Source organism: Patella vulgata, chromosome 9 (assembly GCF_932274485.2).
Source record: "Patella vulgata chromosome 9, xgPatVulg1.2, whole genome shotgun sequence".
Lineage (NCBI taxonomy): Eukaryota > Metazoa > Mollusca > Gastropoda > Patellidae > Patella > Patella vulgata.
Window position 1 is genome coordinate 43,921,136 of NC_065887.2, and position 13,597 is coordinate 43,934,732.

The 13,597-nt window shown below is 40.0% G+C and overlaps 1 protein-coding gene across 1 annotated transcript; it reads left to right on the plus strand.

Annotated features, from left to right (window-relative positions):
• Positions 1-7,498: 7,498 nt before the first annotated feature.
• LOC130014296 (TRIO and F-actin-binding protein-like) lies at positions 7,499-13,275 on the plus strand (the record flags this gene model as incomplete). The annotated part of the gene is made up of 2 exons (XM_056103306.1): positions 7,499-7,617; positions 12,322-13,275. A coding segment is annotated over exon 2 (951 nt), but the record flags the coding sequence as incomplete, so codon positions are not given.
• Between the last annotated feature and the right edge of the window lie 322 nt (positions 13,276-13,597).

Below are 13,597 nucleotides of genomic sequence, written 5' to 3' on the forward strand. Positions count from 1 at the left end.
TGAATTATCTCGAGCGCTCGACTTAGCTATTGGTCAGCAACCAAGAAGATATTTATCCCGCTCATATTATGAACTTTGATTTTGAATCTTATGATGAAGACTAAGAATAAACTAATATCTAAACATGTCTCTGATTTACTGTGTTTTTATGTAAATCTCCAGATCTCTTGAAAAGTACCATTATAATTTAATATATTGAATGACGAAATAGGCACTGAACGAAAAAGCTAACGAGAAACCAATTTTAAGGTCAATTTTGAACCAAATAATTTCTGTACACAGAAATACAAGTCCCCCCCCCCACCACACAATGGGAATCTTATAAACATATTTACAGATGTATCATCAAGCTCTAAAAAAAATCATCATTTTAAATCGACCTGAACTCATTTGCCGCCACCCCCCCCCCCCCCCCCCACCAACACACACCAGCAACCACCCACCCCACCTCGCCACAAGTCAAACAGTTGTCCAGGGGCATCATAAACACTTATTTAGAGATGGGCAGTCCTAGAAATTTATGTTTTATTAATATATAACATGATCATCATTTATGTGAACATAATCGCATTTTGCCCCAATTGTAGACATTGGACCCCCATATCTCGAAAACGCCCCCTCAAACGCCTGATCACCACCCAGATTCGGAATCTACGCAAAAAACTGGTCTAGTAAAATTTGGTCTCATAAATTCACAGCTCGGGTGGCGATCTCTCCCCACCCCACCCCCACACACACACACCCCTTCAGCCACCGGACTAATTTTGTGAATGTCTTAGTTCAAATACCGTAATTGTACCTTTGTTAAAGTCTCGTTTCGCGATATATTTAGCGAATCGTATTAAATGACATAGATATATCTTCCTAGTATTATAACACTGTTTAAGAGTTTATCCATAACGTCCATTGGATTATCGTTCTGAATTGCACGGGTTGATCCTTTCATAGTTTGTTCAGACCAATCTTCATGAGTTGACAGTTTGATTTCGAAATTTGGGCATTCCGATTCAGTTAGTCCCTCTAACCACCGAGAAAGTTGATTTACTTGAATTCCGCGAGTAAGTGCGTCGGCCTGATTGAACTCTGATGTGTTGAACATCTTGAATTAAGCGAGTAAGTGCGTCGGCCTGATTTGAACTCTGACGGAATGTACCTGAAGTGATGAATATTAATCGTTTCCTGTATTTCAGCGACTCCAGCTGACACGAATGATCGAAACTGGTCGCAGCAGCACGTGATGTTGCGTTTATTTATTCAGTAAATCTATAGATACCCCCTCCCCTCCCCCCTCTCTCGTTTACTAGATTGGATTTGAACATTATAAAGTCAGTCTGAGGATAATACTGAATATAGATTCAGTTCGAGGGTGAAAATAGAATTACTTCTAGTCATTCGGATGAAATGCTAAAAAAAAAAAATAAAACAACTCAAAACGATACCGGGTGCTGTAAATGCGTTTTTGTTTGAAAAGAAAACCATTTTCTGGCCACTTTGGTAAAGATAACTATAACTATGAGTATTATTCACCTTTTGTCGTCTACGGTCACACCACGACTTGATGATCGGGATTTTTTTTCTACGGTCACACCACGACTTGATGATCGGGATTTCTTTTGTACGGTCACACCACGACTTGATGATCGGGATTTCTTTTGTACGGTCATACCACGACTTGATGATCGGGATTTCTATATTTCCAGCGTATTTGTTTTTATTCCGTTGTAAAAATTAAAACTATCGGAAAATTGGCAATGAAACGAAGAAATGATATGTGCTGATAATATGGTATAATGATGATTGCAGATCCGCTTTAAACGAGCGTGATCGGACTTTGAGATGACGTAAGACTCATCCTTTCTATGAAGAATATTGCGGCATACCAAATGGCCTAGGTGAAGGTCCATACAACCATACGTCAAGCGAATCTGGATGGCAACGATAAATTCCCGTACCAAAGTCAAGTCGGTATTAGTTACTTTAGTAACGTAAATTGTAGAAGGCGTAAATTGTATCGGTTCTGCCTTCTAGACTACGTTACTGTCAGTTGCTAATGACAACTAGTATGCAAATAAGGCTTTTCCCCATCTCGGTTCTAAGGCTATTTTGGAATCCTTACCGTCTATTTTTCACCGTGATTCTTCTGTGGTCGTTTTAAGGAACCATTTCTTTCCACATCCGACACAAATTTATGAAAATCCAACTGTATTTTCATGTAGAATTGTGCGATACAAAAACATAAACAACTTTCATTTGAATTGGGCCGCCATTTTCAAACTAACGCTCAACCAATAATCCAAACTTAGGAATGAAATTTTACCGTAAACGAAAATTCGTGCTGTACATGGTCACTAAAGTTTTTTTTTATTCAACATACATGAATAATTATTACATAAAATCTTTAAAATAGAACAACATATTATATTGACCTTTATAAAATATTTTAAATATTCTATGTGTTATTCTCATGTACAGCGAGATTTTTCGTTTACGGTAAAATTCCATTCCTAAATTTGGAATATTGGCTGAGCGTTAGTTTGAACATGGCGGCCCAATTCAAATGAAAGTTGTTTTTGTATCGCGTAATTCTACATGAAAATGGTGTTGGATTTTTATAAATTTGTGTTGGATGTGACAAGAAATGATTCCTTTTGGCGACCAAAGAAGATATAAAAATAAAATAAAACCAACTACGAACAATCCAAACCATTAGACAAAATTCGAAGTCCTAAAAAAATAGTGTAATAAAGCAAAATAGTGTAATCAGCATATGGACTGTTCACAGTGTACAAAATACACGACAAACAGTGGTAACAGGTGTCCGGAAGAGTAAGCTTACCCAGCTTGGCGAGGGTTAGGGTAAAAATAGACGGTAAGGGTTCCAAAATAGCCTTAGAACCGAGATGGGGAAAAGCCTTATTTTCATACTAGTTGTCATTAGCAGCTGACAGTATCGTAGTAGAAGGCAGAGTCGATACAATTTACGTTACTAAAGTAACTAAGTCGGTATGGGATCGGATTCGTAAGATTAAAGGTAAAGGTAGACAAGTACTGAAGTAGTGCATTATCAGTTAACCATCTAAATGTTGATAATCCCACCTTAACAACATTTTCTAATATTCCTAATTCTCTGCACTGGCGACTGGCCAGTACATTGTCATTCCATTCACCATCCAATTTCTCCTTTGAAGCCTTTACAGGCATTAAACATTAATAGGAGATTAGCCGACTTAATTTCAAGTCCCAAAATGATAATGATGAATGTTATAATGATAATGTTTCCATTACAGAGGTCCGTGATTCGTTAAAGCGAGCTCGCAATTCACTACCGATTTTATAAGGTTTTGTAAAGTTCGGGTAACGAGCTCAATAACGAATAAAGAGCTGTTATGAACAAATTATTAATGTTTTTTAAAAAAAGGGTATATATTATTTTTTTTTTCTGTTAATATAACGAAGGTTTAAATCACAATGTACGAATTCAAACATGTAACATTCAAGTTATAAATAAAATGAAATGTCCTGCTTTCCTGCACCATGCAGTGTGCAATGTGGAACAGTTTTGCCCGGGAAGCCACGGTACGGCCTATTCTTATTCATAATTCAAACTGTCCGTATGAAGGCCTACTATTCGGGATCCCTGCATTGGCCAAGAAAGTTCATCCAGATTTTCCGGCGTGGTTCTCCCTTGTCAGGAAAGCTGTCTAGTCGTTCGGATGGGACGAAAAACCGAGGTCCCGTGTACACATTGGCGTGCACGTAAAAGATAGCTTGGCAGTAGGAATTCGATATAAGAGTAGGCCGTAGTGCCGCTGTTCGGGCAAAATTTCCCTCATAGTACACTGTATGGCGTATGCCCGTCTTCATTAGCCCAGGTTAGGAGCAGAAAAGTAGGACGTTAAACTCCATTTCATTTCATTTCATTTCATTTTGCCTTCTATTCGGGACTTGTCAACACGGACACATCAACATGTACTTTGGACCTGCACCACTGAGAATCACGCTAGGACATCTCAGGGGAAGTAACTCGGCCAACACCGGGAACGAACCATAGACGTTCTGGTTAGTGAGCCAGCGGTTAACCCACTGAGTCATCGAGTTCAAGAATCAAAAAAACAAAACATAAATTAGAATTGTCTCATAAATGTTGGATAATAAACACATATTAAATAATGTTCTTTGTACAACTGCTCACGATTTAAGGGGAAAACATGCAGGTTTAACAAAAACTCGGCTATTTTGTTTTTATGGCAGCCATCAATCAAACGTCACCCATGTTTATACATGCTAGTAAAATTCATTGCCGGTTTTAATTTTGTTACGTCATTTTAATGTCACCCTGACACTGGCACGACTTTTGTCACCTCAGTGCCTCGCAATGCGTCGTGACAAGGCGTGCCAAGTTGGTGGTAGCTGTGTTGTACACACATAAGTTCGTTACGCACTGTCTACGCAAAAATGGGCCGGATTGGTAAGCATTGAAACACGATGGCACTACGCATAGATTCCCATGGCACGCACTATCACGCATTGATACGCACCGTCGGTAGTGTTAAAGATGGGTTCCCAGAAAAGTATTTATCGGGTGGTTATTTCCAATAAAAGTATGGTAATTTTGGTATATATGGAAAGTAGAGATATCCAATCGTACTAGAAAAATACTGGATTCCCCGAAAAACACTCATGGATCGTATACAGGACAAAAATGTAAGGGTTCCCCTAATCAACAGCCCGACGATTGGGAATTTCTGCACGCGTGATGTCAAAGGTCACACGCGAACATTGAGCGCTTGATGTACAAGTTGATAAACTTTATGAAGAGTTAGACGTACAACACTTTCTGAGATAAAAATGACGGAAAAAGACGCGGGTAGTGGATAATCCGAGAATTTAATTAGGATTCGATATTTGTAATAAATAGTAAGCGATTAAAGACAACATCGTCTTATGTATGCAATGAATTCTCCTCTGACTCCCAAGACGTGACGTAAACATGGCCTGGTTTGATCGAATTTTTATAGCAGGACATTCCTTCGCAATTACAGTGTTTGAGAAGGATTTGAAGCAGAGTTATGACAAATTAATTAGTTTGAATATGGTTTTAGTCCATATATATCATTAAATCACCCAGTTTGTACGCGGGAACCCATCTTTTAAGTATTTACAACAATATAAACGGGTTTTAAGCAACAGTCAGCGTCACCTATATTCCAAGGTAAAATATTTTGATTCACCACTGTTCAATAAGATCGAATCAATTGAGTACAGCTTAGTTTGGCCGTTTGAAACTAAATGGTGATCTTGATTGGTCTGGAATCGTTAATATACAGGCAAGTCATGTAGTGCGATTCCGTACTATTTATATAATTATTTCCTATAAAACACATGTTGGTTTTATTTTGCTCTGGAATCTGTTGGGTTAGGGATCTTCCATACTGTCAACTTCAGCTCCAGCAACATGTACAAAACTCTCCTACATAGCTGCAATTTACAGCCGTTATAATTCTTATCTACGGCTACAATTGATACACTATTCGAGGCTTTGAGCAAGTAAAATTAGGTTCAATTGCAAAATTTTCAACACATATCATCACAATTTGCATGGAAATAAGTAATTATGTTACAAATAGTGAAGAGTGGAACACTGAAATCATAATCTTATCTTACCAAACAGGTTTTTTTTCTGTATTTTCAAGTGACATGACACACGTGATTCTGGTTTGGCGGCCATTTTAAAATGAACATAAATTTTGCATAGCAGTTGGGTTTAATCAAATCATATAATCATAGGGTAGGGTTTTACCTTTATTTCAATGGGAACTGGTTTATATGTTAAGCTACGAACAGAACAGTTTGGGGTTAGTGTAATTGGAAATTAAGGCCGTTATAGGCCAGTAACTTTTTTGTAGTCAAATGACTACAGAATCTGCTTAAAGGAAGGCCTTACTGTCCACTACTGTGGCTGGAGTAAGATGGTAGACACCATGCAGTCATCAGTAGTGGAACCATTTCTAACCGAGACTGTGACCGGTTGTGTAAATGGTATCGCTCTTAAATATATTCCCTACCGTATTGTCTTCTACACCGTGTCAAAGCATCTACTTTTAAAAACTCGTTTTATTAATTTGCTAAATTGAGGTGATTTATACTCTGGGATGTGGATGGGAATAGTAGATAATAGTAGATAATGCCTGTAAACAATATTTTATTTCAAATTTATGAAAAGGGATCAGGGAACAGGCATAGCCAATACAAGGATTACAAAACATATAATATACAGATCTTTTATATACATACATTAATTTATTGGTGAAAATAAGTTATATACACACTATTTATAGTAAATTTAAAAAGAGGAAGTGATGTTTATAACCTGATTAAAAATGTTCTATAAATAAAATCAGATTTTAAAGAGTCTAAATATAAAAGATATTCTGAGCCAAAATAATTATTTCTATATCGATTGCTTTTAAACAGGTTGTCAAATCAATATTATACATTCATAGAACTGATTCCAGCACTTAAAAAAAACATTCATATAAAAATTCTAGATTCTTTTCACTTGAAAACTACGTCCACATAATGGTTGTGGGGAAACCCGTGAGATTTGTCTCGATTGTCAAGGTCTGTGGGGTAAATAGATAAGGAAAATGTTGCCTGGTTGACCGAGCCAACCCGCACACGTCATATTGTTCTAATATCACCGCCCCATAGAAATATTCTTTAACAAGGTATTCTTTAACTGTGTATAGATTCCACGTGTTTTATTTCTTTATTTTGACATACTTTAAAGAGATGACTATCACTTTAATAAAATATATATTTTAGCCCTGCTTTAATATAATATATATTTGTAGCTCTGCTTTAATATAATATATATTTGTAGCCCTGCCTTCTTGATATGACTTTTATTTTGTCGTTCTGGTTTTAATACCGGATATTGATGTCGCTGTGGCGTCCGTGAATCTAATTTAATATTATTTTATAACTCTGCCTTTTAATATGAGATATATATTGTTTTAATATGAGATATATTTTATTTTCATATGAGATATTAAATGAAATATTGTTTGTCGTTTTGCTTTTAACAAGAGACATTACATACTTAATTTTGGATAAGTATGTCGTTCTGATTCGAATATTAGATATTTTTGTCGCAGCGATATTAATTTTATATATTTATGTCGTTCTGATTTAACGAAAGGGTTGTTTCTGTGATCTTGCAAGACTGATTGGTCTAACGCATGCGCTGTAGAATGAAAGATCTCTTAACACGAAACCATAAATGTTTTACGATATGACTATTTCTGTTGCCACAGAGACTTAATTTCGGGGTTTTTATTTTGACACATTGAAGTTATGGAGAGATCTCAACAGATTCATTGTTTTAAAGAGACAAATAAAAATTGAATTATCTCATATCTGTCATTTTCCTATTTCAAATGTTTAAAAAAGATCTTTTCATTCGCTTTAATAGTTCATGTTACATGATTTCGTGACTCGTGAGTTCGTTAGAACAGAGAACAGTCATCATTGAAGTCGACGAACCACAAGGGACAACAGTGTCGTTGAAGGAAGTCGGCGAATTCACTTTGAGTGGAGGCGGACATTATACACAGGGTAAGTGAATACTGGCGATTGGGGTATAGACTTGTTGCATTAAGGACACCTGAAATGGCGGGGGGGGGGGGGGGTCCTCAAAAATAATTCACATTTTTAGGGTCTGTATTTTGGTATCTAAATGTGCATGAGATGATACTGAACAATAAAAAGATGGATGAAAATCAAAAATAATGAATTTGGAATTTTTAACTTTGAACAATACGAAGCAAATATACCATTCAGCACTGCGCAGCTAATGGGTAAACAACACAACATGGGAAATCACAAAATCTCACACGGATGCCTGAATATATACACTACAACCATCAAGACTTCAAATTTTGAACACAATCTATGTTTTAGCACACCAAGTCCATATAATCAAATCTTTTTGTATGGAGTACCATCATAAACATCACCCGGAAGAAATATTTCGGGTTTATATGGAAAATAATAAATACTGCGATTTTTATGGTTTTGTCTGTAGGTGTAACCGCGATTTGGCAAGAAAGTGATGAAACTGAAATTTTCGTTTACATGATAAGACGCGGATGTACGATTTAAAGGGGTACTGACAGATTATGAGTAATAGAGTTTATTTTGGACTTCTGTATCCAAGGGCCACTATTCTGTGCTGGAAAATAATGTTCAACCTTGTTGGTGTCTCGAGACTAGTTTGCAACAAGATGGTGTCACTTTACCTTGCCCTTAATGTGTTCGCTATCACACAATGATCGGTTTAAAACCTGAACAGATTCATGAAATAAACCCAGAAGAGGCGGGTTAACTAGGGGTGTGGTTAGGGAAGTGGGCGGCGCCGATAGACACGTACTAACAATAGGTACATCGAAATATAGAGAAAGAATTGCGGAATTGTAAAAAGGACATTTATAGAAGTGTCATCAATAGGCTGATACGATTCTGTGTATTCCCGGTACGGCCTATAAATAGTGGTTCAAAATTATATATGATATATACTCTTCAAAACAGAATTCAGAAACAATACAAAACTGCGGAAATGCACTGCTGTTTTATTAGAGGTAACCAGTGTATGTTAATAACAGTCCAATTGCCTACACATGAACATAAACAGTTCATATAGGCGGCTTATCTGGAGGCCCCATTTCACTCGCAAAGAGATACACTGTCAAAGGTGAAAATGGACGTTTTTGATTTTTGTCTTAAAGGACAATATTGGTGCCAGTCATTATCACATATGTGATAGAACTAATTAAACACGTTCCAAATATAATTCTAACTCAGAGATCATTGCTACGATAGCTGAGTTATACAGGATTCCTGAATCGGAAGTGACGAACGCCAAAGGAAAACACGAGACATACCTCTATATAACTGGCTGAAGTGCCGACTGATAACAGATACATGGGCGAATTTCTGCTCACTAATAGTTCCTTCGAAGACTAAAAGTTGTTGTGTGAGACTGTGAGAGGATATCTAACAATTTATAAAAAGAATTGAATGCCAGTGGATAAGAGAACACGAAAGAAAAACAGAAAAAAAGTCCGTGCATTACCATGTTTTTATAAGGTAGGGGAAAGCGGGGTTAGTCCGACCCCATTCATATCTCGCGCCCACTCGGCCAAACCTCAGCAGAATCCAGTACACTACATCTAGCCTCGGCTGTATGACGAAGTCCGCCATTGGGACTACTTTCAAGTTCCGGATTACCAACGCCGTTGCCCATGACGACGCATTTAAAGAATGGTTTACCATACAAAGATTTCAAAGTCTGAAGCTGTTTTTCTTTCAAGTTTGTCCTATTTCCTTTAGACGCGGACCAGTTTGAATTGAAAAGTCTACATACGCTTCGAACGACGCAGTTTTGAGAACTTCTTTCTAAAAGCGGCAAGTTTTCCTAATAATACCCCCGTCAGACCGGGGTAGCGTCCTTACTTCGCTGCTACGGCGATGGAAAATAGTTTTAGAGCGCGTTAAGATCGCCATAAGCGTAGTGGAAACGCCAGCTATCGTGCTGTAGTCACCATGATCGCAGAGTCACCGCGTTTATTTTGAGCATGTTCAAAGCAAACGCCAAGGTTCTGCGATCTGAACTGTAAAACGACTTTTTTTCAATTTTGTAGTTTTTGGGGACATTTTCGCCCGTTGTGTTCACGTTTGCCGGCGACCTTGTGCATTTTCTGGTCGCCGTACGGTCGCAGCAGCACAGTAAGGACGCCACCCCGGTCTGACGGGGGCATAAGTAAACCGGTGCCGCATCGCAATTGTATAGGCGTAGGTACATATCACTTACTGTCCTACAGCCGAGGCTTGATGTTCGCCCATTCGGACATGGTGACTTTGAGATGAAATTACTTGTATACGCCTGTCAATAAAACTATTTAATGTATGCCGTAAATTAGCCAACTCCACTGTCTTTAATCTAGTATGGTCTGCGACAGTGGTTCTCAACCTTTTTGTGCCAACGGCACACCTTGAAACACATGAAAAAACAGCGACACACCCGACTTAATATATATGAAAAATATTTGATTTTTTTGCAAAATAAAAAACATGGCAAATCATAGACGGCATACAACTGTAGCCACAGACTAGTCATAGACACACAGTATGGCACACCTGTGTGCCGCGGCACACTGGTTGGGAATCACTGGTCTACGGTAACGTAGCTTCAAAAGTTATCGAGATATGTTGGTTTCATTAAAAATGGTGCGAACTAGCGCCGCTCTCCCCTATAGAATGAATATAAACAAGGGAATGTACGGACTATTTCTATTTTTCTCGTGTTCTCTTATCAAATGACATTCAATTACTGTATTGAATTGTCAGCTATCCTCTTACAGTCCCATATAACAACTTTTGGTCTTCGAAGGAATTATTAGTGAGCAGAAATTCGCCCATGTATCTGTTATCAGTCGGCACTTCAGCCAGTTATATAGAGGTATGTCCCGTGTTTTCCTTTGGCGTTCGTCACTTCCGATTCGTGAATCCTGTATTACTCAGCTATCGTAGCAGTGATCTCTCTGTTAAAATTATATTTGGAATGTGTTTAACCAGTTCTATCACATATGTGATAATGACTGGCACCAATATTGTCCTTTATTAATAAGTAATTGCTCCACCAATCCTCAGACATTCAGCAATTCATCGTGGCATGCTCCTAATAAACCGTCCAATCACGATTTGGGTCAATCTGACCCACTCCTCTTGCAGTGCTACGGCCAATTCTTGCAGTATTGTCCGTTGACGTTGACGTCGACGAACACGTCTCCCGATCATGTCCCAGACATGCTCTATAGGGGAAAGGTCAGGACTCATGGCTGGCCAAGGCATATGGACAATATGGTGAAGCTGGAGGTGGTAGTCATTCACGACACGAGCGCGGTGGACACGGGGATTATCATCTTAAAAGATGAAACGTCGACCTGCACGTTAACGTTAGCATGACGCTCATTTACACGCCTCCAAACGCGAGCACGCCTATCGGTGAAATCCAGAGTAAATCTGGACTCATCTGAGAACATTACACGCGCCCATCGAACGATTACCCTAATTTCTACGCTGCCTACACCATTGACGCCTGTTTGCCATGTGTTGGTGAGTTAATGGAGGCACAACACGCGGTCGTCGTTTTGGGTGTAACTCGAATTTCTGTAACTCGGTACAAGTTTATAGGAAGCTGATTGGCCGTTTGTCCTCGATTTCGCTGGACCTGTGTACGAATGTATCGATCCTGGGCTGGTGCAGTTTCTCTAGGACGACCTGAACGAGGTCTATCATCAACATTGTGTGTTTGTTGGTACCGGTTCCACAGTCTGCTGAACACATTACGCATGTTGGCTACTGCTCGCTGTGTAGAACCCATTAAAGCATGCCAATAGCACGTAGACGTTCATCACGTTGAAGACGTCTCATTGCAAATTAAATGTAACACACTAAAGCAAAGATGCGCTAAACGGTAAATCTTATGCAAGAACCGATAGGAAAGCAAACATGGATAGGATAAACCCGCACTCGGCAGTTTTCATCAACCTTTCCTTGAAGTGTCAAATTTGACAATGAACCCCTCCCACGTGTATGGCGCTTTTGCGTGTCGCACGTGCAGCAAAGTGGTTCTGTTGGGGCGATAAGTTCTTCATCTGTGAACATACTCTCAAAGCATGTCAAGTGTCCATGACTTTTTTTGAAAAGTATATATCCCTATTTTGGTCCCCGCCCAAATGATATAGGTCTAGATTATTACAGACAGGTAGATAGAAGGAAATAAAATCGAATGGTGCAACGCGTCCGCTTAAGATCATAACTTCTTTCAATGACGTGGTTTTCAATCCATCTTGCTGAACCTTTCACAAATAGACTATTTGACATCTGAATATTTCCTGATCATGTAAATACATATTGGATTCCTTCAAAAAATAAATGAGCCTTTACACAAACAAAATGTATGATCTGCTGAAAAAGGTATACCAAAACTTTTGTAAATAGTTTAAGTGAATATACACTGAACATCTATTGTCTTTATAACCCCTTTATTTTAGAGCTGTCGAGAAGGGAGAAGGACGATATGGGAATGTATTAATATATAACCAGCGAACAACAAGGGATCCCGACAGGACTTCGTGTACAAGGCGAAGACAATGCAAAGTTTTAAACAGAGTAAGAACCCTTAACGGGAAATATACTGTAAATAGCACGATATCGCATTATGGTTTCTTAAATGCTTTCTCTGTTTTATTGTTTTAGTTGATGATGGGAGAACTGTGTGTATATCTCCTGGTGTGGCTGTACCTGATACCCATCACTCAATCATCAATATCTACTGGTGATGATGCCACTGGTCAGTTAGCTTTGGACACTTTGGTCAAAACAGCGGCGACAAAACCTGTAAAATCAGTCTTCAGTAAATCAGACTTTCTACCCAGAAATTTGGTTTCGGATCCTAACTACACCCCAAAAGACCCACGATCTTCTGTTTATGGGGCCGTCCGAGATGACACACGACGTTCCGACCCATCTACAGCTAAACGCGATCCTACCAGACCTTCACGAGATCCAGCGCTTCATAACAGTATTGATATTACTGGCCTGTCCGTAACAACGTCTCGCAAACTACGAGACTCAACTCCAATTGTTTCTAACCTTGATAGATCGCGAGAACCAAGCCGCGCTACCCTAGATCCTGCTCGATCGCGACAACCAAGCCGCGCTACCCGTGACGATGCTCGTTCGCGGGATCCAATGCGAGCTACCACCGACCCTTTTCGTTCTCGAGAACCAACCAGATATCCTGCTCGTTCGCGAGAACCAAGTCGAGCTACACGAGATCCTGCTCGTTTGCGAGAACCAAGCCGAGCTACCCTAGATCCTGCTCAATCGCGACAACCAAGCCGCGCTACCCGTGACGATGTTCGTTCGCGAGAACCAAGCCGCACTACCCGAGATCCTGCTCGTTCGCGAGAACCAAGCCGAGCTACCCTAGATCCTGCTCAATCGCGACAACCAAGCCGCGCTACCCGTGACGATGTTCGTTCGCGAGAACCAAGCCGCGCTACCCGAGATCCTGCTCGTTCGCGACAACCAAGCCGCAATACCCGAGATCCTGCTCGTTCGCGAGAACCAAGCCGAGCTACCCTAGATCCTGCTCAATCGCGACAACCAAGCCGCGCTACCCGTGACGATGTTCGTTCGCGAGAACCAAGCCGCGCTTCCCGAGATCCTGCTCGTTCGCGAGAACCAAGCCGCAATACCCAAGATCCTGCTCGTTCGCGAGAACCAAGCCGAGCTACCCTAGATCCTGCTCAATCGCGACAACCAAGCCGCGCTACCCGTGACGATGTTCGTTCGCGAGAACCAAGCCGCGCTACCCGAGATCCTGCTCGTTCGCGAGAACCAAGCCGCAATACCCAAGATCCTGCTCGTTCGCGAGAACCAAGCCGAGCTACCCTAGATCCTGCTCAATCGCGACAACCAAGCCGCGCTACCCGTGACGATGTTCGTTCGCGAGAACCAAGCCGCGCTA